Source organism: Pseudophryne corroboree, chromosome 9 (genome assembly GCF_028390025.1).
Source record: "Pseudophryne corroboree isolate aPseCor3 chromosome 9, aPseCor3.hap2, whole genome shotgun sequence".
Classification (NCBI taxonomy): Eukaryota; Metazoa; Chordata; class Amphibia; order Anura; family Myobatrachidae; genus Pseudophryne; species Pseudophryne corroboree.
In genome coordinates, this window is record NC_086452.1 from 236,213,151 (window position 1) to 236,237,218 (window position 24,068).

At 44.9% G+C, this 24,068-nt stretch overlaps 1 protein-coding gene across 1 annotated transcript in view; it reads right to left on the minus strand.

Moving 5' to 3' along the window:
• Positions 1-24,068, minus strand: part of LOC134957936 (complement factor H-related protein 4-like) — a 717,700-nt gene that overhangs the window by 260,281 nt on the left and 433,351 nt on the right. The window contains exon 14 of the mRNA XM_063940187.1: positions 9,610-9,792. Within this exon, the coding sequence (XP_063796257.1) occupies positions 9,610-9,792 (183 nt within the window). The remainder of the gene's footprint in view (positions 1-9,609; positions 9,793-24,068) is intronic.

Genomic DNA, 24,068 nt, shown 5'->3' on the forward strand with positions numbered 1-24,068 from the left:
TCTACCTAGCAACTATCATATGAAATAAGACACCCGAGAGTGCATATAAACTCCACAAAGAATGCTCTTAACTGGATTGAACCCATGACCTAAGCACTGTGAGACCGTAATACTACCCATTGCCACATAACTGGTGCGTTTACGCTGAATTGGTATTCATGCCTTGCGCCAGACTATAGTTGTCCTACGTTATCCCGTATACCGCTAAGGCACATGCAGCCTTGACCCCTACTTTATGTAGAGACGAGGTACTATTCAGCCCTTAAACCTTCGCTTTGCGCCTGGACCTTTGGCTTTCCTTTTCCTTCTGTCCTGTCTACCTTATTATGATACCATAAGTGACCATCATATTGCCCGTTCACTAAAGTAGCTTTGATGGGTTTTCACTGTGATCGCTACCGCTACTTGCTTTGCCTTGCATTTTGTATGACCGTTTGGTTATGGAACAAACGTATTCAGCGCTTAAAGACATAGCTAGTAAATGTAATATGATTTAAGAACTGGGATTGAACCCATGACCTCAGCGCTGTGAGGCCGTAATTCTAACCATTGCCCCATAAATGGTGCGTTTCTGCTATTCTGCTACCTAAGTGAACATAATACTGCGCATTCCCCAAAGCAGCTTTGATGGTTTTTCTATTGAGATCGCTATCGCTACTTGCTTTGTCTCCCAGGCCTGCCTTTTGTCTGACACTCAGGTTATATAACCAGCTACTTTGTACTAAGCGGTTATCATTCTAACTATATACCACATAATACAATGCCAGGGGATTAAACCATGTGTTTAGCACAGTGGCAGTTGTACTGTGTAGCGCTGTGCTGTACCGCGCTATGCAAATCATGGCCTTCTATTTTTTATTTATTTTTATTTATTTTTTATTATTATCATTATTATTATTATTTTTATTATTATTTTTGGTTTTTGTTACTGCATCGTTATGCTCTGTGTACCCAGGCATTTTTCTAATGTATGGACTGTGCTAGGCATTGCAAATCTCCTGTGACGCCTTCCCACTAACTGCAATACCATAATAATCGAGCTAAGGCCACGGGTAATACCGAAAAATTTGCTAATATGAACGTTATGTTGCGTGACTGTCCCACACTGATCTGCATTATACTGTTCTTATATACCTACTATCAATGCAATAATACATGCTCACGGCAATGCGATGACTGTTCTGCCTTATATTGTATAATGTATCGCTATTCCCCTCTATAATCTGCAATTATAACCCCCGGCCATTCGATCCGGTATTAAGCTTTATATTAGCCCGCTAGTATACCTATGATGCTGAAATATGCTCTTGCCACAATGCCCTCCATAATCATTACGCTGTATACCTAGTACGACCCGTACCCTGTAATATACCCATGCGGCAATGACATCGCTGATTTGCTTTATCTCGTATACTATACCCCATTCACCCCGCAGCTTGTACCCGGTATTTTGCCGTTTTAACTGGCTTCCTAAACGGGTCAAGCTGCGATGTGAAAGGGTCCCCCTCAATTTTACCGCTCTCAAAATACAGGTATTTTGAAACGGTAAAAAGAAGGGTCCTACCCGTCTCAGTCCCGTTTCACTGTGTAGTGCGAAAGGGTCTGAAACGGTATTTGCAAGCCCCAGCAGGTCATAGGCTGTCTCCATGTGTGATGTCAGCAGCCACAACCAGGAAACAGCTTGGAAAACCCAGGAGATACATGTGAGAGTGGTTTTATAAACTTTTAGACTGCAAAGCCATTATAAAATGTCTAATTGGAGTGATGAAGATGTGAGGGAGCTGCTTTAGGATCAGAGGGGATGAGGAGATCTGCTGCCAAATTACTGGGACAGTCAAGGATACCCTCGTATATAAAAACATAGCAATTGCTTCAAGCTGCTGGGTTCCCTCGCACTACTATCCAAAATTATTAATAATTAATTAATTAATAATTATTAATAATGTGTGGGCTAGAAAAGTCCATTTATAATGACAACCACTGTTTTCTATGGGTGAAACGGTACAACATGAGATGTGAAAGGGGTTTAACTGCTCAGACCCGTTTTAAGAACCGTTTCAAATACCATTTCAAAAGCAGGTTTTGCGATGTGACAGCAGCATTACTAGTACCTATTCTACCCTGCAATATATACATGCCGTTGCACTTCTGCGATCCTTGCATCAATCGCATACTATAACCCTATCAATACCTTATACGCTGTAATTTAATACTGACTCTGCAATGTAACCACTGACCCATGTTATACTGTCTACTATGACACTATTACACACTATGCGCTGCAATAACTCCCACAACCCTGTAATTCTACCCAGCACCCCCTGCCCTTTTATTTCATTTATTTATGTATTTTTATTTTTACACCCCCTCCCTCGTATACCATACACTGGTCACACTGCTGGGAGGGGTTATGTGCAGGGGATAAGATGAAAGGGAACCACCAACATTGTTGGAGGAGGGGAGATAAGATAACCCCCAGCCAGATAGCGTCTTCTGGACATGCTATCAGTAATTAAGAAGGGGGGAAGCTAGTGTATTACTGTGAGAGCAAAGATTTTATGAGGGAAGCATTAGCAACGGGGAAGGGAGGGCTGCTTAGATGTGGGGTTTGCTATCCCTGCCGCAGCTGAATGTCCCATCCTGCTATTATATGATCTGCTTCCCATGCGTTTGTCTTTTAACACAACTCCAATGCTGGAGTGATTATCTTAGGCTTCCACATACAATTTATTTGCAGTTTACTGGAGAACGTATAGTAAAGTTCCTGCCCTAACGTCATGATTATACTGTTGGACAGTGCTGGACTTTTCGCTCATTATGTTCATTGACCATTGAGGCCTGCTTACCAGACAGTCGCTTTAACCCACTAAGCCACAGCGCAGAAGCCATACCCCTAGTCTGTAAATACATGATACTTATCTGGGTGGTCCCTCTGCGTGCATCCTAAGGAATCATTAGATTGCAAAGTTTCGCGTGGGCTCCCCCCGAAGCTAAGCCGTAAGGAGAAACGAGACGAGTAGTCTGATCATCTGTAAGTAAGTACAGTAAGTGAAAGGGAAAAGCTCCATATTACAAAGTAACATGACAGAAAAGGAAAAATTATGGAAATAAATAATTAACTAACAATCCAATAAATTGAATTAATAACTAGGCTGGCTGATTGATATGGGTATTGGTACTGGCTAGCGCCCGCGCAGCCTGGCGGATATGGCGGGGCTGATACCCGGTGGAGTGGGCTGCGGCGGGCCAGCAGCTTGCCCACTGCGGATAATGGGCTGTGGGGAAGTGCTGTCCTGCCTGCCACCAGAGGGGGGGGGGGGGGGAGCGCTGCAAGCTGCTGCCCCCATCCTACTTGCTCTGGCTGTGCAAACACAGCCTGTGATGCCTGCGTGTGGGAGGCGGGGGGGGTGGGGGTGGATGCCTTGTGTAAGCTGTGGGGGGAAAGTTTGGCTGGGCTGCACTGGGCGGCGTGAGGGTGCCCCGAGACAGTATTGGAGGGTACGGGTGGGTTAATTGCAGCGCTGGGGGGGGGGGGTGTGCACGAGCTCCGGCGGTGGGGTCTGTCCCGCCGGAGCCGTTATCTGTGGCTGCTGCCGCTGCTGGGCGCGTACCAGCGTGTGTGGGTACGCGCCGCTACTGTGCAGCGTCGCTGGGGGTGTAAGTGTGGGCTCCGGCGGCGGGGCCTGCCCCGCCGGAGCCGGGGTTTGTGGCTGCTGCTGCGGCTGGGCGGCGCTGAGCGTGACGCGATCGCTCGGCGCCGGAAGGAGGGGAGGTGCGGCCTGTGACTGGCTGCGGGCTGGCTCGCCGGAGCCTGCTTCCGGGCCGCCGCGCGCCAGCCACGTATGGAGGGGTGACGTGGGCGGCGGTCCCGCTAATCCCGGCCGGGGCCCTCGGGGGGGGGCAGCGCCGCGTGGTGAACCGAGCGTTGCCGCGTCTGCCTGGATGAGACGCCGGTGGGGGGGCATTCCTCCTGGGCCTGCGCATGCTGCTGTGCGGGTGCTAGCTGACGGGGCTGCGTTTGGGCAGAGCCTAAGTATATTTTGCGGTGAACTGCCGCAATGTATGGAGGGGGGCTTAGGTTGTGGGCTGCAGTGTAGTTATACTGAAGCGTAGGAGAGGGGGAGCGCGGGGAGGCTTAATAATGAAATTGTACTTATTCCTTTCCTTGATTCCAGGAGATGTGAGGTGGGTGCCTTCTTGGATCCTTGATCAGCATGAAAGAGGGAGCCTGCCTAGCATTCCTGGTCTTTTGTACCTCCCAGGTAACTCTCCTCCCCTTTTTCCTATAGGATGCTGCTATGCTACCTGCTCTATCCCCCCCCCCTCCCCCTCCCCTCCCCCTTTCTCCCATTCCCTGTCCCAGGCTCCTTCTTTTAAAAAACCCAGGACGCTTATTTATTCTCAGGCCTATTTGGCCATCGAATTATTTTCTCACAGCTTTCAGGAGTGCCTTACCTATCTATGCAGTATATATATATATATATATATATATACATATATATATATATATATATATATAAAATTTTAATTTCATTTTTTTATAAAATCATGTTGGATATGTTTTAAATAGATAGATAAATCTTAATTAATTAAATCATAAACAAAACAATTTCTGAACATTTTTTGGGGAAAAAATCAGCCAGTTAGTTGATTAATGCAGAAGCCTATATCTTCAAGTATAGTGAACTTGTAGCCTTCTCAGTCATTGCATTTTTAGTAAAACAAATAGGTGCACAGTTATGACCAAGTGTTCCAAACATTACTTTCTGCAAAATGTTGGCAAATAGCCATACCTGGAATAGAAATATTTATACTATTAAATATTACCTATAAATAAATAGTATGTTACATTAAAAGACCACTAATATAAGGAAAACTACTTGTGTAGTGTAATGTCCAATGGTTAAATATCCATATTACAGCACATACTTCTGAATTATATCCTATGACACTGAGCTGACAATGTAACATAGTAACATAGTAACATAGTATTTGAGGTTGAATAGAGGCAAATTGTCCATCGTGTTCAACCTGTTTTAAGTTGTGATGATTCTACATACTTGCTGAATAATGTTTTATGACTAGTTAGCTACTATAACATATGTTACCCCCGGATTAACCACGTTGATATTTTAAGTATTATAACCTTGGATAGCTTTTTAATTCAGAAATTTATCCATTCCTTTTTTAAATCCAATTACAGAGCCCGCCATTACCACCTTCCCTGGCAGGGAATTCCACATCCTGATTGCCCTAACAGTGAAGAACCCTTTCCTCCGTTGCGTTTGAAACTTTCTCTCCTCCAGTCGCAGTGAGTGCCAACGTGTCCTAAACTGTGTTCTTTTAATAAATAATTCCTCTGATAACTCTTTGTGATGTCCCTTTACATATTTGAAGATATTAATAATATCTCCTCTTAGGCACCTCTTTTCTAGTGTATACATATTCAACATAGTAAGTCTTTCCTTATATTCCAGTCCTTCCAGGCCTTTAATCAATTTAGTAGCTCGCCTTTGAACACTTTCGAGTTTACTGATGTCTTTTTTATACAATGGTGCCCAAAACTGGACACAATATTCCAGGTGCGGACGTACCAATGTCTTATACAGCAGCATGATTACATCCGAGTTCCTTGTCTCAATTTCCCTTTTTATGTACGCTAGCACCTTACTTGCCTTCTTTACTGCGTTTTGACATTGTGTATGGTTAATAAGCCTAATATCAATGAATACCCCCAAATCTTTTTTCAACTCTGTTTTCCCTAAGCGTTCCCCATTTAATATGTAGGATGCAAGTTGTTTTTAGTCCCAAAATACATAACCTTGCATTTGTCTGTATTGAACCTCATTTTCCATTTAGACGCCCAGAGTTCAAGTTTAGATAGATCATTCTGCAAGGACTCCACATCAATTTCTGAGTTAATCACCTTACACAGTTTAGTATCATCTGCAAAGATTGGCACTGTGCTTTCCAGGCCTATTTCTAGATCATTGATAAATATGTTGAACAGTAGTGGTCCGAGTACGGACCCTTGTGGTATTCCGCTGACTACTGGGGACCAGGTTAAGGACTTCCCGTTGACCACTACTTGCTGTACCCTGCTATACAACCAGTTGCTTATCCATGTGCAAATAGTTTTTCCTAGGCCAAGCTCCTTTAATTTGATCATCAGTCTCCTGTGAGGAACTGTATCGAAGGCTTTTGCGAAATCTAGGAAGACCAAATCCACTGCTTTTCCTTGATCAAGATTATTGCTCACTTCCTCGTAGATGCTAATTAAGTTAGTCTGACATGACCTGTCCCTCACAAACCCATGCTGGTTCTTGCTAATAATCCTAGCAGACTGTAGATACTCCTGTATGCTGTCCCTTAGAATTCCTTCCAATATTTTCCCCACTATAGATGTTAAACTAACTGGTCTGTAGTTTCCTGGAAGATTTTTGGATCCCTTTTTAAATAATGGCACTACCTCAGCTTTACGCTAATCCTTGGGTACCATGCCTGATCTAATTGAACTATTGAAAATCAAGCAAAGGGGTCGTGCTAGTTGTGAACTAAGCTCCATAAGAACCCTCGGGTGAAGTTTATCAGGACCAGGTGATTTATTAATCTTAATTTTGCTTAGTCTCTCCCGGACGACTTCTTCGCTTAAACAAGTATCTAACCATGAATCATTACTGTCACAATTGTTATGCTCTAATCCCACCATCAGTTCTTCACTGGTGAATACTGATGAAAAGAATTTGTTCAGTATTTCCGCTTTAATTTCGTCATCATTTATCAATTCTCCTAATTCATCTTTTAATGGACCTATATTCTCCTTTTTTAACCTTTTACCGTTTATGTATTTAAAAAAACTTTTTAGGATTGGTTTTACTCTCTATAGCGATTTGCTTTTCATTTTCCATTTTAGCTGCTTGTATTGCTTTTTTGCATTTCTTATTACACTCCTTGTAATACTTGAAAGACTCCTCCTTTCCATTAGATTTAAATGCTTTATAAGCCCGCTTTTTTATATCTATTTCTGCCTTAACCTTCTTGTTAAGCCACATCGGTTTGAGTTTAATATGCCTGCGTTTACTGCCCATGGGAATAAAGTTATGAATATTGCTATCCAGCAACCCTTTTAAAACATCCCACATTTCCGAAGTGTTCTTGTTATTAAACAGAACCTCCCACTCTATGTCGTTAAGTGCACTTCTAAGCATACTGAAATTAGCCTTCCTAAAGTTAAAAATTTTGGTGGAACCCCTGTAGCTATGTTTTCTGAAACTGATGTCGAATGTGATCATATAGTGATCACTGTTACCCAAAGTCTCCCCAACTTTAGTGTTTGATATAATGTCCACATTATTAGTAATTACTAGATCCAGTGTAGTTTTACCCCTAGTTGGGTACTCGACTAATTGAGACAATTAGTGATCCTTAAACATATTTAAGAACCTGCTGCCCCTCGCTTTAGCACATGAATCGTTACTCCAGTTTATATCCGGGTAATTAAAATCCCCAATCACAAGGATGTCCCCCAATCCCGCAGCCGTTTTGATTTGCTGCAATAGTTGTTCTTCCTCATGTATGCTAATATCCGGCTGTTTGTAGCACATGCCTATGACTAGTTTTTTTGCATCAATTCCCCCACTTGAGATTTCAACCCATAATGACTCCACATTATCGCCAGTCTCCTCATAGATAACCTCCTTTAAGTATGGTTTAAGTAATGGTTTAACATAAAGACATACACCTCCTCCTCTTTTGTTAGCCCTGTCCCTCCTGAAAAGAGAATACCCCTCCAAGTTAGCAACCCAGTCGTGAGAGTCATCCCACCATGTTTCCGTAATACCTATAATGTCATACTCAGCCTTTGATGCTAACAATTTCAATTCACCCATTTTACCTGCTAGACTTCTTGCGTTTGCAAGCATGCATTTTAGTTTATCGGTTCCTTTATTCGTTTGTTTTCCTAAAGATTTCCCATCCTGGTTAACTAGTGCATCCATAGAGTTACTGATACAGACTGTCCTTCTCGCTCTCTCTCCAACCCCACCGTACTTAGAATTGCCCACTTTACTTTGCTCTTTGGTCAACCCAATGTTCCCGTCTAAATTCACCGCCCTGACATAAGTATTTTCCCTTAAGTCCCATACAACATTGTCTATAAGCTGTAATGATGACACATAATTGTTATAATTTAATGCTTTAGCAATACCTTTCTTAACACCCTTATTAGAACCCATGTAAATACCCTTACCGGTTGCACTTTCCCTCCCCCTTCTCCACTCCCTTTTATCTCACTACCACCATCCCTACTATACTCACTGCATGACCCATAGTTTCTAGCTAAACCTTCCCCCCCGGCTCCTAGTTTAAAAGCTCCTCCAACCTACTAACCATCCCACCCCCCAGCACTGCAGCCCCTTCCTCATTCAGGTGCAATCTGTCACGAGAAAAAAGATGGCGCCTGACTGAGAAGTCCACCCAGTGTTCCAAGAACACAAACCCCTCTTTCCTACACCAGTCTCTGAGCCACACATTTACCTCCCTAATCTCCCTCTGTCTCCCTGGGCTAGCGCGCGGCACTGGTAATATTTCGGAGAAAATTACCTTAGATGTCCTTTTTTTAAGTTCTGTCCTAAGTCCCTATAATCTTTCTAAAGGACATCCCACCTACCACTAACTTTGTCATTGGTGCCAACGTGCACCAAGACCGCCGGGTCTTTCCCAGCCCCTCCCAACAATCTATCTACCCAGTCCGCGATGTGCCGTACCCGAGCACCCGGGAGACAACAGACCGTATGGCGATCACGGTTCCGATAGCAGATTGCCCTATCTGCCTTCCTAATGATAGAGTCCCCTGCTACACTTCATCATTTTACACATGTACTCACATTACTCTTCTAATACAGATCTTGGTATAGGGTTTGTAACAGTAATTTTTGCATTCATTGATCATATGCTTAGTAAACTGCATATACTGTCTAAAAACATATATCCAATGGCTGCAAGACAAACACCTCCTAAGAGCATAATAAGAAATATTTTGGCATGAATGTGCAGTAAGTAAATCATATTTTAAAACTACAACTCATAATGAAGTGTCTGGAATTTCATTAATACCCCTTTTCCACCAAAATACCGGGTTCTAACTGGATTTTCAAACACAGTTCCAACCCATGTCAGGTTATACCTCTTTTAAGCTGCGCTTTGGACCAGGGGTTAATCCAGAGTCGGCGCCGTTTACACTGAATCCATGTCTGCCATGTATGTCACTCACAGACAGTCCGTTGAGGCAAACTTCTGCATACCCAACCAATCATCAGCTTTTAGTCATAACCCAGGTTGCATAACCCGTGTCGTGCCATTTATACAGCATTGTCAGCCAGGTCCTTCCAGGTCTGTCCTTGGTAGCTTCCTGGGTCACTCAAACTGGGTTGTTTTTCAAAGACCATTTTACACCAAGCTGCGCCCTGGGTAAACCCAGCAATAACCTGGTTATTGTGGCAGTGGAAAAGAGGTATTATTATCCTAGCATAGATTAAGCAAAGTTTCCTAAAGAGCCATCGAAGACATTGTTTCTTTAAAAAAAAAATCAAAACATGTTACATTCCTTACCTGTGCATATAGGTAAAGTTGTCCACTGACCATCATCACAAGTAATTTGGTCTGACCCATTTATGTGGAAACCAGGGTTGCAGCTGTATTTCACAACGCTGGCAGAGGTGTAGACTTGTCGTGTGTAGTCTCTATGCGGCCTACCATTTTTTATAGAGGGCGGGTCTTCACATTTTTTTAATGCTTAAAAATAAATACAATATATTAGCAACCATCCCTTGCATTAAAGCAGCAATTCCACATAGCATTTTTTTTTAAACAGAGAGTTAATGAGCTTGTAAGCATGTCTCTGATAATACATTTTCTCAGCCATACTCCTACACATCATTATCCTCTTTTCATTATCTGTGAGGTGGGGGAGAGGGGGCAAGTATGATTATCACATGGTCACAGCTCTCACTGTGTCATGTAATAAGGGGGGGAGCTTTGCCTTGGGCTCCTATTGCCTGTCAGGGACCTGGAAGGTAACACAGTAAGGTGTTATACTTAGTTGAATGAGTGACCATTTGCACAGTGTAACTTGCATGATTTTGCACTGTGTATTTTCACCTATGAAGAGGTGTATAACAGGGCATTCTTGTGTAGGGTATTTTCATTAAGGTCATGTTGAATCTTCTGAAGGGAGCAGTCTCGGTTTGGGCCCACTCCTCTTTAGCCTTCAGATCAATGAAAACTCATTACTATGGTCACTAGGAGACCCTAGCGCTGTGCCCTAGTCTAGTGCGCATGCTTAGGTCTCCATGGAAATGGTGTGGCAGCTATTTTCTCTGTGAGACTGGGGGCCCAGTCGGAGATCCCTCCTCTCTTAAATCACCTCTGGGAAACACTATGGACCTAATTTATGTTTCTTCACAAATGCTCTAGGCCACAATGTTAGCAAGTGAAGATGCCACCCACCAAACTCATTGCAAGCTCAATCGAAATTGCGTAAAAATTAGCAGACTATACATAAATACGGAGAACATCAAAGCTAAGTATTGGTCTATGGCTATGCAGACGGGCCACAACGCCCCTTTAACATCTCTAAACAACCACTTCCTGTCAATCACTACACGAAAAAGTTCTCAGTGTGAGTAGGACAGCATCAGCACCCTACGCATGTGCATTGAGATCGCCGCACATACACACTTTGCCAATAGTCACTTAATTTCGTGAACATTGGCCATTGCGTGCAAAAATCAATTAGGCCCTATGGCCAGTGCCATTTCTTGTAGTGAGAGAGCCTTGCTGTTGCACGGGGCGCCTGCCGCAGCACTATCCGATGCTCCCCCTCCTCCATATCATTAGCACTCTGCTTGGGGGTGGAGTTTCGTGGAATGACGAGTTTGCATCATGACGCAACACGTCACTTCATGAAACTCCGCCCTCTGAGTGGAGTGCTAATGACCGGGAGCATGGGAGCTGCGGACGGGCAGGCTAGCTGGCACTGTACACGGCCATTACAATGAGCACTACACACCCCTGGGAAATAGCACACACCACTGGCAATTAGTCACACACCTGGCATTACACACCCCTGGCAACTAGCACACACTCCTGGCATTACACACTCCTGGCAACTAGCACACAGCCTTGGCAACTACTACATACTTTTGGCATTACACACCCCTCGCAACTAGCATTACACACCCCTGGCATTACAAACCCCTGAGCCCTGGCAATGATAATGATACCCGTCCCAGAGCATGAAACCCCTGTCAATGAGCATGGATCCCAGAGCATGAAACCCATGGCAACAAGCATGGATCCCAGAGTATGAAACCCCTGGCAACGAGCATGACACCCATCAAGTGAAACCCTTGGCAATGAGCAGGTAATTTAAAAGTTATAAGAGCTTTACTATAGGGCATAATGTATCACAGGCATTGCGGTTTGTGGCATAATATGGTGCAGGGGGCATAATATGGTGCAAGGGGCATTACTGTGGGGTTTTATATGGTGGAATTTGTTTTTTTTTTTCCTGTGGTGGCCGAGATTTGTTAGTGCAGGGTAAAAAACTGGGGTGTAACGTAGTCTTTTCAGAAATTTGCGCTCTGGGGCACGTGGCTGGCATGTAATTTGGAATGTAATTTGCTACTTATATTCAATTCTGTTTTTTAGCAGAATTTTCAATCCTTTGCCTTGCATGCTAGTGGCCACCCATCGCAGGACAAGGCCGCCAAGCATGCTAACTGACGCCCCCATCTGCAACCAGCACTAATTGCAATTGCACCACAATTAGTGCACTGTCACAGACAGGGCCGGTGATAGGGTGTTTGGTGCCATCCTGCAAGCTACAGTATATATTTGCGCCCTCCCACCCATACTTTGCAAAGGGATAATGTGCTGCAAAAAATGGTGTGGTCTCACAAGGAAGGGGCATGTCCACACAATAATACAGACATTTCAATTTACGCCCTACAGTTGCACAATCTTATTCAAATAACACAGTAGTGCCCCAGTAGTGCCCCTTATAATTAAATCTCACAGTAGTAGTGCCGCTTATACACATAATGCCCACAGTAGTACTGCCGCTTATACACATAATGCCAACAGGTAGTAGTGCACCTTATACATATTATGCCCACTGTAGTGGGTGCCAGTGAGTGGGTACACTGGCCCTGTAAACATTTCTGGAAACAACCTTAAAAGAGGTGGGTCTGTTGAGAGGATGGGGTCTGGGGGTCGCGGTATACTCCCTATAAATCAGAGGCAATTGTGGCCTGCTATGCATCTTTTGCTGCAGTTGTGTTTGTGACTTTATGCTAATGCTGCTGCACTGGTTATCAGTGTACTTGGCACGGCTGCATGTGGCAGTTTGCTGGCTCAAACAAGCTTACTCTGCATTTTCAGAAACACACTGGAGACAAAGAATTTCAGTATACAGACTGTGACCATATCTTAGGTTTAGGCATGACGGGGAGGGTTAGGGTTAGGCTGTGAAAGGGGGAAGGTTAGGCTGCTGCAAGGAAGAGTTAGGAAGCCATTAGGGGAATGTAAGTATACTTGCCTTTCCCTTTCGGGATTATGATCATCGGGATGCAGCGGTCGGTATTCTGACCGATGCCATACCATCTGCCGGCATTGCAATCACATCCTGAATTCAAGAAGTGTACTTACTATGTAAGAAGAGAAAGAAAAATAAGACGCAACACAAGCACCAAATATTTGCAATTTTAAATAATAGCTAATATTTTTTTGTCTATACCCAGAACTAAGTAATAACTGGCAGCATGCAAGTTAAAAAAAAACTTAAGCCAATTCTGGAATCAAACAGGCTACCATACATAAAAAAAAACACTCACCATCCCACTGCACACCTTATGTATAGGGAGAAACACTTAAACAGAAATAATCTGTGATCTATGTGATCATAGTAGTGATAGGTACAGGTTGGGGGTAGTAGTAAGGACAAACATCATATCAGTGGGATGTAGTCGGCATCCCATCGTATGGATGGTAGCCATCAAGAGACCAGAACCAGAACCCTGACACCTGTCAGAATGCCTGAGTATAACGGGGAGGGTTAGGCTGTTGAGGGGGAAGGGATAGGCTGAAGGACAGGAGGGTTAGGGTTAGGCTGGAGGGTGAGAGGGTTAGGCTGCGGGGAGAGAGGGTTAGGGTTAGGCTGCGGGAGAGGAGGGTTAGGCCGTGGGAAGGAAGGGTTAGGGATAGGCTGCGGTGTAGGAGAGTAAGGCTGCGGGAAGGGAGGGTTAGGCTGTGGGGTGGGAGGGTTAGGCAGTGGGGAGGGAGTGTTTGGCTGCGGGAAGGGAGGGTTAGGGTTAGGCTGTGGGGTGGGAGGGTTAGGCTGTGGGATGGGAAGGTTAGGCTGTGGGAAGGGAGGGTTAGGCTGCGGGAAGGGATGTTTATGGTTAGGCTGCGGGAGGGGAGGGATAGGCTGTGAAAGGGGGATGTTAGGGTCAGGCTGCACAAAGTAAGGGTTACACTGTAGGGGGGAGTTGGGGTTAGGCTGTGGTGGGGAAAGGGGTTGGGGTTAGCCTTTGGGGGGGAGAGGGTTAGGATTAGGGTTACACTGCATTACCTTCTGGCTGTATCTGGAGTCCACCATTGGCCTGAAGTCCTGGTACTTCAGCTCACTCTCTCAGGGCTGGCTGTGAGCTGCTAAAGTGATCCCACTCTGCACAACACATCCTCTCTCACATACAGTCTAAGCACCGGCAGAGTCCAGGCCAGGGCAGTGACAACATCCTGCTATGGAGCCTCTGCAGCCGTTGAACTGTAATTCTCGCCATTCCGGTCTTCTTTAATGCTGCTGAGGGCTCCGCCTCTGGAAACCCTGCAGCGGCAGCCTGCTAACTAAGTGCGCATGGCAGGCACTGGCGCTGAAACCCCCCAGCAGGTTAGGTGCCGGGGACACTGAGGGCAGACCTTCTGCAGTATGAGTAATGAGCAGGCATCGCTGTTCACATTGTTCACATCCCTGCCTGTCAGCTTGACAAGCGCAGCATCAACAATGGTGAACCCGCACAGCAGGGTAGCAGAGCGGGGTGAACGCCTCTCCTGGCCAGCGCCTCGCTGCAATGATTACCTTCTGCCGGCCCTGGTCACAGAAATTAGGGAAGCCTCATGGATGCGATGGCAGGAGGACCCCCGCCATCTTTTTTATCGCCCCAATAATGCAGCCACCATGCCCCTGTTCAGAAGCCTCCGCCCCCGCAATGCTCTATCCCTGCCTTTGAATTGGAGCGTTTATTATATGTAGATATTATTAATGACGCAACATGTTATTTTTTTAATGTGTCTTATTCTTAGTATTAGCAAGTACTTGTTGCAAGGATTATTTAATATGTGGTATTGATTATACTCCCCTTTAAAATAGAGATGAGCAGGTTTAGTTCTCAGAGAACCGAACCCCCCTGAACTTTGCAATCCGAGTCAGCAACCGAGTCCGGCTTAGGAGTTCCCGTCAGACTCGGATACCAGAACGAGGCAAAACGTCATCATCCCGCTGTCGGATTCCCGCGGGTTTTGGATTTCATATAAACAGCCACGCATTGCCGCCATTTTCACTCCGGACTTGGAGAGTGAGGGAGACAGACTTCTGTCTCTCTCTGTGGGTGGTGGTGTCAGATGGGGTCAGTATGTGCTCTCTAGGGGTGCTGTTAGGGGTGCTGTTCTGTCATTCACTGGGGTGTCATGTGCAGTTTGGGGTGCGACAGTTGTATATGGGTGTTGCTGTATTGGCTGTCACTGTGCTGTACAGGGGCACTGTACCTCCTGTATGCTGTCAAAATACAGGGGTGCTAGCCCTGTCCTGTATGCTGTATAAATTTATGGGTGCTGTGAAAATAAATGTACACTGGTCCTGTCTTGTATGCAGTAAAAATTCAGGGGTGCTGTGAAAATAAATGTACACTGGCCCAGTCTGTATGCTGTAAAAATACAGGGGTGCTGTGAATATAAAGGGGTGTTGGCCCTGTCTTGTATGCTGTAAAAATTCGGGGGTGCTGTGAAAATAAATGTACACTGGCCCTGTCTTGTATGCTGTAAAAATTCAGGGGTGCTGTGAAAATAAATGTACATTGGCCCTGTCTTGTATGCTGTAAGAATACAGGGGTGCTGTTCTGTGTGCTGTAATAATAAAGGAGTGTTTTCTTTTGAAATGGAGACCAAAAATTTGGAGGGAAAAATAGTGAAAGATCAGCTGCTGCTGCCACCAGTCATGACATTGATCATGCAATTCTATCAACGTCATCTGCTAAGGCCAATGCCCAATGTCATAGAGGGCATGTAAAATCCAAGAAGCAAAAATGAAGTAAAAAAAATAAAAAATAAATTATCTGATAAGAAACATTAAATTGACAATATGCCATTCACGTCACAAAGTGGCAAGGAAAGGCTAAGGCCTTGGCCTATGTTCATGACTGGTGATTCAGCTTCTCATGAAGATGGAAGCCCTCCTCCCTCTTGAAAAAATAAAAAAATAAATCTTGTTAAAGCACAGGAAAAAACAACTGTGCGTTCAGAGATATCACAAATCCTCAAGGAGATTCCAAGTGTGTCCGTGGTTGCGATGTCTAGGGGTGTAGTACGGCTGACCGGCGGTCTCCTGACCGGCGGTCTCTATGGGTGTCGTGGACACCCATGAGTGGAAATAGTCCCTGTTGGTCGGCATGCCGACCATCGGGACAGTGACCCGTCGGGCTGGTGGAGGAGGTCATGTGACTGTCGGTCAGCTGACCGGCGGTCACATGAATACCACTCATGTCTAGGCCTGACCTTCCCAAGACTGTATGGGAAGAGGAGGCTCCTACCACCATTTGCACACCCTCTGCAAGTGCTGGGAGGACCACCACCAGTCCAGTTGCTGATATTGAGACTGAGGATGTCACTGTAGAAGTACACCAGGATGAGGAGGATATTAGTGTAGCTGGCGCTAAGGAGGAAGTTGGCGATGAGGATTCTGATGATGATGTGGTTTGTTTGAATAAGGCACCAGTGCAGACAGTTGTCAGCCATGGGATGAAAAAGCCTATTTTCATGCCTAGGCAAAATACCAAAAAAGCCACCTCTTCGGTGTAAATTATTTCTCCACAAATATGTACAACAAGTGTCAAGCCATGTGTTGCCTTTGTCAATCCATAATAAGTAGGGGTAAGGACATTAACCACCTAGGAACATCCTCCCTTATACGTCACCTGCAGCGCATTTATCAAAAGTCATTGTCAAGTTCAGAAACTTTGGGTAACAGCTTAAGCAGTCAACTAACACCTAAATGATGTGGTTTGTTTGAATATTATTTCTTTGTGAGGATGAGGATGTAAACACTGAAGGGGGGAGGAATTGAAGGATGAGGATGACATCTTGCCTCTGTAGAGCCAGTTTGTTCAATGAGAGATTAATTGCTTATTTTTTGGTGGGGGCCCAAACAAAGCAATCATTTCAGCCACAGTTGTGTGGCAGACCCTATGGGTTTGGTTTGTTAAAGTGTGCATGTCCTGTTTATACAACATATAAAGTCCAGAGGCACTGCCGTATAATTCCAGGGGTGCTGCTGTACTTGATCCTAGGTTTAAATTAAAGCCTAGAGGAGAATATGAAACAAGCTTCAAATATCAGAAGCAGATTTGTGAAAACATATAGTTAAAAAGGTGGAAGAGGAATTTGCAATTTTGATAAAGTGTCTTACAATGAGATCACATTTGCAGCCAAAGTCAGTCAGACTCAGAAGAGACAGAATCATAACCAGCACAACTGCCGAAGAAAACTAGATTTTCCAAACACTATATGTCTATATGTCTATATGTCTGCCATACAATTCAAGGGGTGCCCTGTCTGAACAACTACAACTTCTAGTGTGCACTGTGTACCCATCATTAGAGAGAGGTTCTTCTCAATTATTTAATGTTAGGGACTCACTCAAATGAATGGCTCCAATTAGTCAACCTTAATTTTGATTCATTATTAATGTTCCACATTTTGGGATTATTTACAATATGCGCATTTGTTGTACAGGATTCTTTTCCTAAGGACTGCATAGGGTTATTACAAGACCTCGCTTTGTTAGAAGAACAGAGTTTCAGTGATCTTGCATTGTATCAGCTTTCCATTGCACTGCAGCACTAGATGGTCCAGGGCCAGGAGCTGTGAGGAACAAGCAGTTACTGAATAAGGCCCAGTATGGAGTCTCATGGTGGTTTACAGCCAGGAAGATGTCTGGCTTGCTGTTGGCATAGAGGTTAGCATTACTTCCTCCCACAGTCCTACTTATAGTATGAAATGAGTTTTGATTGTAGAGTGGTAACCTCCAGTAGGGCAGGGGCTCAATAACAAAAAAATTCATTGCACAGTCCTGCTTAGTACTTTACCAAACCCACCCGAACTTAACTTGCCCCATCCAGGGCTGCTGTGAGGGCTCATGAGGGGCTGACAAAACATCTAATGGGCTGCTGTATTTAAAAATAATATATGAATAAAAAAAACAAGATACACAGGTACAGTATGCTCACATGCGTGTAACTGGGACACACAGGTTTGCTCACATGTGTGTAACTGGGAGCTGTGAAAAATTAAAATAAAGCATCTGCCACAAAATATGTTCATAAAAATGCAATAAAAAAATGGAAAAACAGAAACCAACAAGATTTTCACAAAATAAGTCTCCAGACTCCGTGGAGGGGAAAATATCCAATCTTGATCCTGTGCTATACACCAGTTTATTTGCATCCCAGCATTAAATCTGAGATTATCTTAATCCCTGAAAATGGAGAAGGGGGTACAAATTCGGAGGCTTTGGACCCTACTTTTTCAGTTTGTCCAGTAATGTGGTAATTATATATTTTCTTGGTTGAAGTCCTTTCCGTTCCACATCAATAAAGGAGTGGAGGTAAAAGCCTGTGTCTCTCTAATTTTGAATCACCTTCTTGACACTGTCCTCTTCCTCTTGCCTCTTCTCATAATGTGAAAAGTCATCACAAGAGGGGGGTATGTTTGTATCTGGCTATGATTCAGAGAACTTGGTGAGCTTTTTCCATGGGGACCACCTGTCGCTGAAATTATGGGTTTATTAAACTGTGCTTGTCTTGTTTAAACAACATAAGGGTAGGTGGGAGGGCCCAAGGACAATTCCATCTTGCACCTCTTTTTCTTCTTTGCATTATGTACTCTTTGGGGGCTAGTTGTTAAAACTGCCATCCTGTTTGCCACTGCAGTGCCACTCCTAGATGGGCCAGGTGTTTGTGACGCCCTTTTGTGTCGCTTAGCTTAGTCATCCAGCTACCTCGGTGCAGCCTTTTGGCCTAAAAACAATATTGTGAGGTGTTCAGAATAGACTGGAAATTAGTGGAAATTAATGTTATTGAGGTTAATAATAATGTAGGATCAAAATTACCCCAAATTCTGTGATTTTAGCAGTTCTTATGTTTTTTCCCCCCAAAAAATCCAGATCCAAAACCAAAACCCGAAAAGGGTGGTTTTGGCAAAACCAATCCAGATCCAAAACACGAATGGAGATCCAGATCCAAAACCAGAACACAAAACCTGAAAAGTGTCCGCCGCACATCTCTACTTTAAATATATAGCCCTCAATGGTGTTGTCGGAGCAGGTGTAACATTGTAAAAGGTCCTGTGTATCTTTTATATTTAACACCCGTTATTCTAGTTTTATCTGTGCCTGTATTTGTGGATAAACCTAGACTCTCCTCTGGGCTAATTGCCACTCAGGTCCCTTGTCAGTATGGCCACTAATAAATACTAATGAGGCCTCTCTTATAGTGAGCTGTCGCACTGGGTCTATTTACTAAGCCTCGGACGAAAATAAAGTGAATGGAGATAAAATACCAGCCAATCAGCTCCTAACTGTCATGTTACAGGCTGTGTTTGAAAAATGACAGGAACTGGTTGGCTGGTACTTTATCTCTGTCCACTTTATTGTCATTCAAGGCTTAGTAAATAGACCCCTTCCCTAACAGTACTAGGGCACCGTTGATTAATTCTCAGGCTCCTTGCCGCTCGGGTAAAGCCACGGCTATGGCGCCACCCAAGTACACAGCAACACACTTTTTAGCAGTTCAACATTTTAATAGCATTTAGACATTATGATTAAGAGTTCCAGAACAAGTCAAAATACATGAATGAGATACAAGGACACAATGGGGTACCAATAGGATGAGGAGTTTATGAAGAAATTGGAAGGGCAGATAGTTAAACAGCAGTGTAGGCACCATATCCGAGTGATGCAGGAAGGAAGCTGAAAGTTATGCCTAGTAAGCAAGCTTTTTCATCTGGCTGTGGTAAGTGTTATGCATTTAACAGGATCTCCCCAGGGTATTTTTTTAGTTATATATTTTTACTTTACATTATTCTATTTTTTATAATGAATCAGGAACTGGAAGCCTGATTTATACCTTAAGCTGGCCATATACATCATGCATTTTTTGGTTACGATTATGATTCAATGCACGGTCCCACGGGTCGAATGTTGCATCTTCTAACCATATGCGCAGCCCATATTATCTGTCATAATTGTATGCAAATTGTTCCATGTTTAATGCACAAACAATAGATTGTTCGATGGATCAGCGTCAATTTTGAGTGGCATTTCCCTGGAGAGAGACGATCTTGAGACGATCCATTGTATATGGGTGCATGATGGGTCGTAAGATCGTATTCACATCATATGCACATTGTGTGTCTAAAAAAGACCAAATCATGTGTTTGGACTACCAGGGAGCTCCCGGGGAGTTCAAGGGAAATCATGAGATGACTCGGAACGGATGCTGGTCATCCTAATGTATGGCCAGCATTACAGTTCCAGTGTGCATGCAGGAGACAATATGGTGAATGTGGTAATTTACAACTATCTGATATGCAAGTGGTACTTTTGTGGTAACCACTACACCAGGTGAGGGACATGTATGATATTGCGCATAGGGCCTTATTCAGGTTTGTTAGCAAATCAAAAAAGTTAACAATCGGGCAAAACTATGGTAACAAGTGCAGAGAGAGTTAGATTTCGGTGGGGTGTGTTCAAACAGAAATCTAAATTGCAGTGTAGAAATTAAGCAGTCAGTATTTACCCTGCACAGACACAATATAACCCACCCAAATCTAACCCATCCATCAGTATTTAACCTGCACATGTTACATCTGCCCAACCTGCAGTGCAACTTGGTTTTGCCCAATTGCTAACTTTTTTGGTTTAGTAACAAACCTAAATAGCCCCCATTATCAGAAGAGGCTCTCCCCAGAAGTTCACTGACATCCCAGGTCACCACTATACTAGTGGGGTTGTTGTTACACTACAAATGTTACAAAGTGAGACCTAGGATACTTTATGAAAAGAGACAACACAACATCAGTGTAAAGGCAGCCACACACCACACACCATCATCAGAGTCACTATGCCACCAGTGTATTTAGGCTAACATATACAGTATCGTGCCATCTTCCCTCCCAGATAACTGCTTCTGGCATTAGATGTCCATCACTATGTTTGTTGACCTTGCACTGTGACAACTAGATATACAAGCAATAAATAGTGGTTGTGTTGCATCAGACTCTTGTTCTCCTTTTCCTTCACACACTATATACACCCAGACACCTCACCATTCTTTCCTATAAGGTATCTCAAAGAAAAATACCAACAATTTCATACCAGCACCACAAGGGGAGCGCTAAGTAATAGTCCCCTCTGCTCCAAAGCTACTATGTAATAAATTAAAGGCAAGCTTTGGCAACAGAAAAGCAAATATTCATGGATCCCGTTAGTATTGCTATATAAACACACATCATCAATGCATTTCAGAAGCACAAAGTTTATCAACAAAAAACAGCAGACTGTATATTAATTTTTGCCACTGTGAAGAGACAGAAAGTAAAAACTTTCAAGCTAAAAAATGTATAGTAATATATATACTGTATATAGAACTCCAAAGTGTCCTGCTCTCACCAACTGCTGCAGTATAAATACAAGAATTCATTCGGTGCTGAACTTTAACAAGATCACTCCTTAGACCAGCATTATGTACAGCAACGTTTCAGTGCTTTATTATCCGCACTGTCATCAAGCTAAACAAACATATAGTCTCACCTTATAAACATGTTCACCCTGTGGACGCCATCGTCGGTAGCGGGACTGAGAACCCTGCAGATGGCGTGATGTAAGTGACATCATAGATCATGAGTCACTGTGAGTGCACCCATCACCATGGATACCCGGATATACATACAGCTGAAAGACGTGTAACCAGGGCCGGTGCTAGGGTGTTCGGCGCCCCCCTGCAAACTAGAAATTTGCGCCCTCCCATATTTAATAAAGGAATAGGGCACACCAAATTTGTGTGGTCTCACAAGGAAGGGGTATGGTCACACAACAGTATCCCCAATACAAAGTACCCACACAGTAGCACAATCTTATTCACATTACACTGCACACAGTACCCCTGATACACATTACACCAAATAGTAGTGTCCATCATTCACAATGCCCAGAATAGTACCCCTTATACACAATGCGCACATTAGTGCCCCTTACACATGATGCCCACAGTAGTAGCGCCGCTTATACACATAATGCCCACAGTTGTAGTGCTCTTTACACACATAATGACCACAGTAGTAGTGCCCCTTACACATAATTCCCACAGTAGTTGTGCCTCTTATACAGATAAAGCCCACAGTTGTAATGCCGCTTATACATATTATGCCAGGTAGTCTTTTACATTACGCCACGGGGGGAGAGAAAGACTGACTGTGTGTGTGCTTTTTTAAACTTATGTTTGCTCCTAAAGCAGCTGCCTTCCATCAGCCTCCTCCCACCCAAATGCTGCAGACATAGAAGGGGAAGCCCAGAGGCCGAATCTAACGAGGGATGGAAAGCTGCAGTGCTACCCAGCTACCTATGTGACAAGTAGCCGGGCACTGCAGCTGCCAAGCTGCTGATGCCCGCACAATACTACTGCGGCGGCGGCAATGCGGATGCTGTTGGTGGTCCCACGCCCACTGTGCAGACACACTGTGTGCTGGGCACTGCTAGCACACCACTAATTACGGCCCTGCATATGTATATATGTATATATCAGGGACGTGCAGTCAGGGGAGGCAGGGGAGGCAGTGCCTCCCCTGTCATTAATGATTAAAATAATACAAAGTAGATACATAAGACACATATTCTGTGTCATATGTATCCTCTTTATATTATTCTAATCATTGTAGTCCATTGTAATACGTTTGGGAGGCACTGACAGCTAGTGTCTCCCGTAGCCAGTGGGAACGGGACAAAGCGGGGGGCGGGGCCATGCGCTGAGCTGTAAAAGCCCATTACAAAAACAGTGGAAAGCGGCACTTATACAAGTGCCTCGCTGGCAGGGAAAGCACGCCCCTGCTAGCGAGGCACCAGTGATTGGACAGCGGAGTGTGTGCCATGTCCCCCCCCCCTCCCCCTACTAACTAAAGTGTGTGGCATGCCCCCCCTCCCCCTACTAACTAAAGTGTGTGAGTGTGTGCCATGTCCCCCCTCCCCCTATTTACTAAAGTGTGTGCCATGTCCCCCCCTCCCCCTATTAACTAAAGTGTGTACCATGTCCCCCCCTCCCCCTACTAACTAAAGTGTGTGCCATGTCCCCCTCCCCCTACTAACTAAAGTGTGTGCCATGTCCCCCCCTCCCCCTACTAACTAAAGTGCGTGGCATGTCCCCCCCTCCCCCTATTAACTAAAGTGTGTGAGTGTGTGCCATGTCCCCCCTCCCCCTATTAACTAAAGTGTGTGCCATGTCCCCCCCCTCCCCCTACTAACTAAAGTGTGTGAGTGTGTGCCATGTCCCCCCCTCCCCCTATTAACTAAAGTGTGTGCCATGTCCCCCCCTCCCCCTATTAACTAAAGTGTGTACCATGTCCCCCCCTCCCCCTACTAACTAAAGTGTGTGAGTGTGTGCCATGTCCCCCCTCCCCCTATTAACTAAAGTGTGTGCCATGTCCCCCCCCTCCCCCTACTAACTAAAGTGTGTGAGTGTGTGCCATGTCCCCCCCTCCCCCTATTAACTAAAGTGTGTGCCATGTCCCCCCCTCCCCCTATTAACTAAAGTGTGTGCCATGTCCCCCCCTCCCCCTACTAACTAGAGTGTGTGCCATGTCCCCCCCACTAACTAAAGTGTGTGCCATGTCCCCCCCTCCTAGCTAAAGTGTGTGCCGTGTCCCCCCTCCCCCTCCTAGCTAAAGTGTGTGCCGTGTCCCCCCTCCCCCTCCTTGCTAAAGTGTGTGCCGTGTCCCCCCTCCCCCTCCTTGCTAAAGTGTGTGCCGTGCCCCTCCTCCCCCTCCTTGCTAAAGTGTGTGCCATGTCCCCCCTCCTAGCTAAAGTGTGTGTCATTTCCCCCCTCCCCTTCCTAGCTGAAGTGTGTGTATGCCATGTCCCCCCCTCCAAGCTGAAGTGTGTGTATGCCATGTCCCCCCCCTCCAAGCTGAAGTGTGTGTATGGCATGTCCCCACCCCTGCTAGCTAAACTGTGTGTGTCTCCTCTTGTACCGTCCCAAGCCCCAGTATGTGTCACTATATCCCTTTCAGGCCCCTGTGTGTATATCACCATGTGCCCGCAAGATGGTGACAGCTCGACAGCCATTTGAGTGGAGTGGCGGCACACAGGACTGATCTGGAAGGAGACACCCAGGCACATAAAGATGGGATCCAGACCCAACCCACAGTCAAGAGCTTTGCCAGTGGTGAGTGGAAACCACACCATCAGCTCCGAGTCCTGTCCCGCACAATCACTGATAGAGAACCACGTGTGACAAACAGAAGAAGTGAGGAGGCACTGCACATATCTGGTAAGTGACGGTTGGGGGGATTTAGAGCATTTGTTTATTCTAATCTATTTTTTAGGCCCCTGTCCTCACCCTCCCTGTAACTCCCTCTTCAGTACTACTGCCCTTACCCTCCCTGTAATTCGCCCCTCATGATCCCTCTAACTCCCTGTCAGCGTACATGCACTCACTCTCCCTATAACACCCCATGAGTGTCCATGCCCG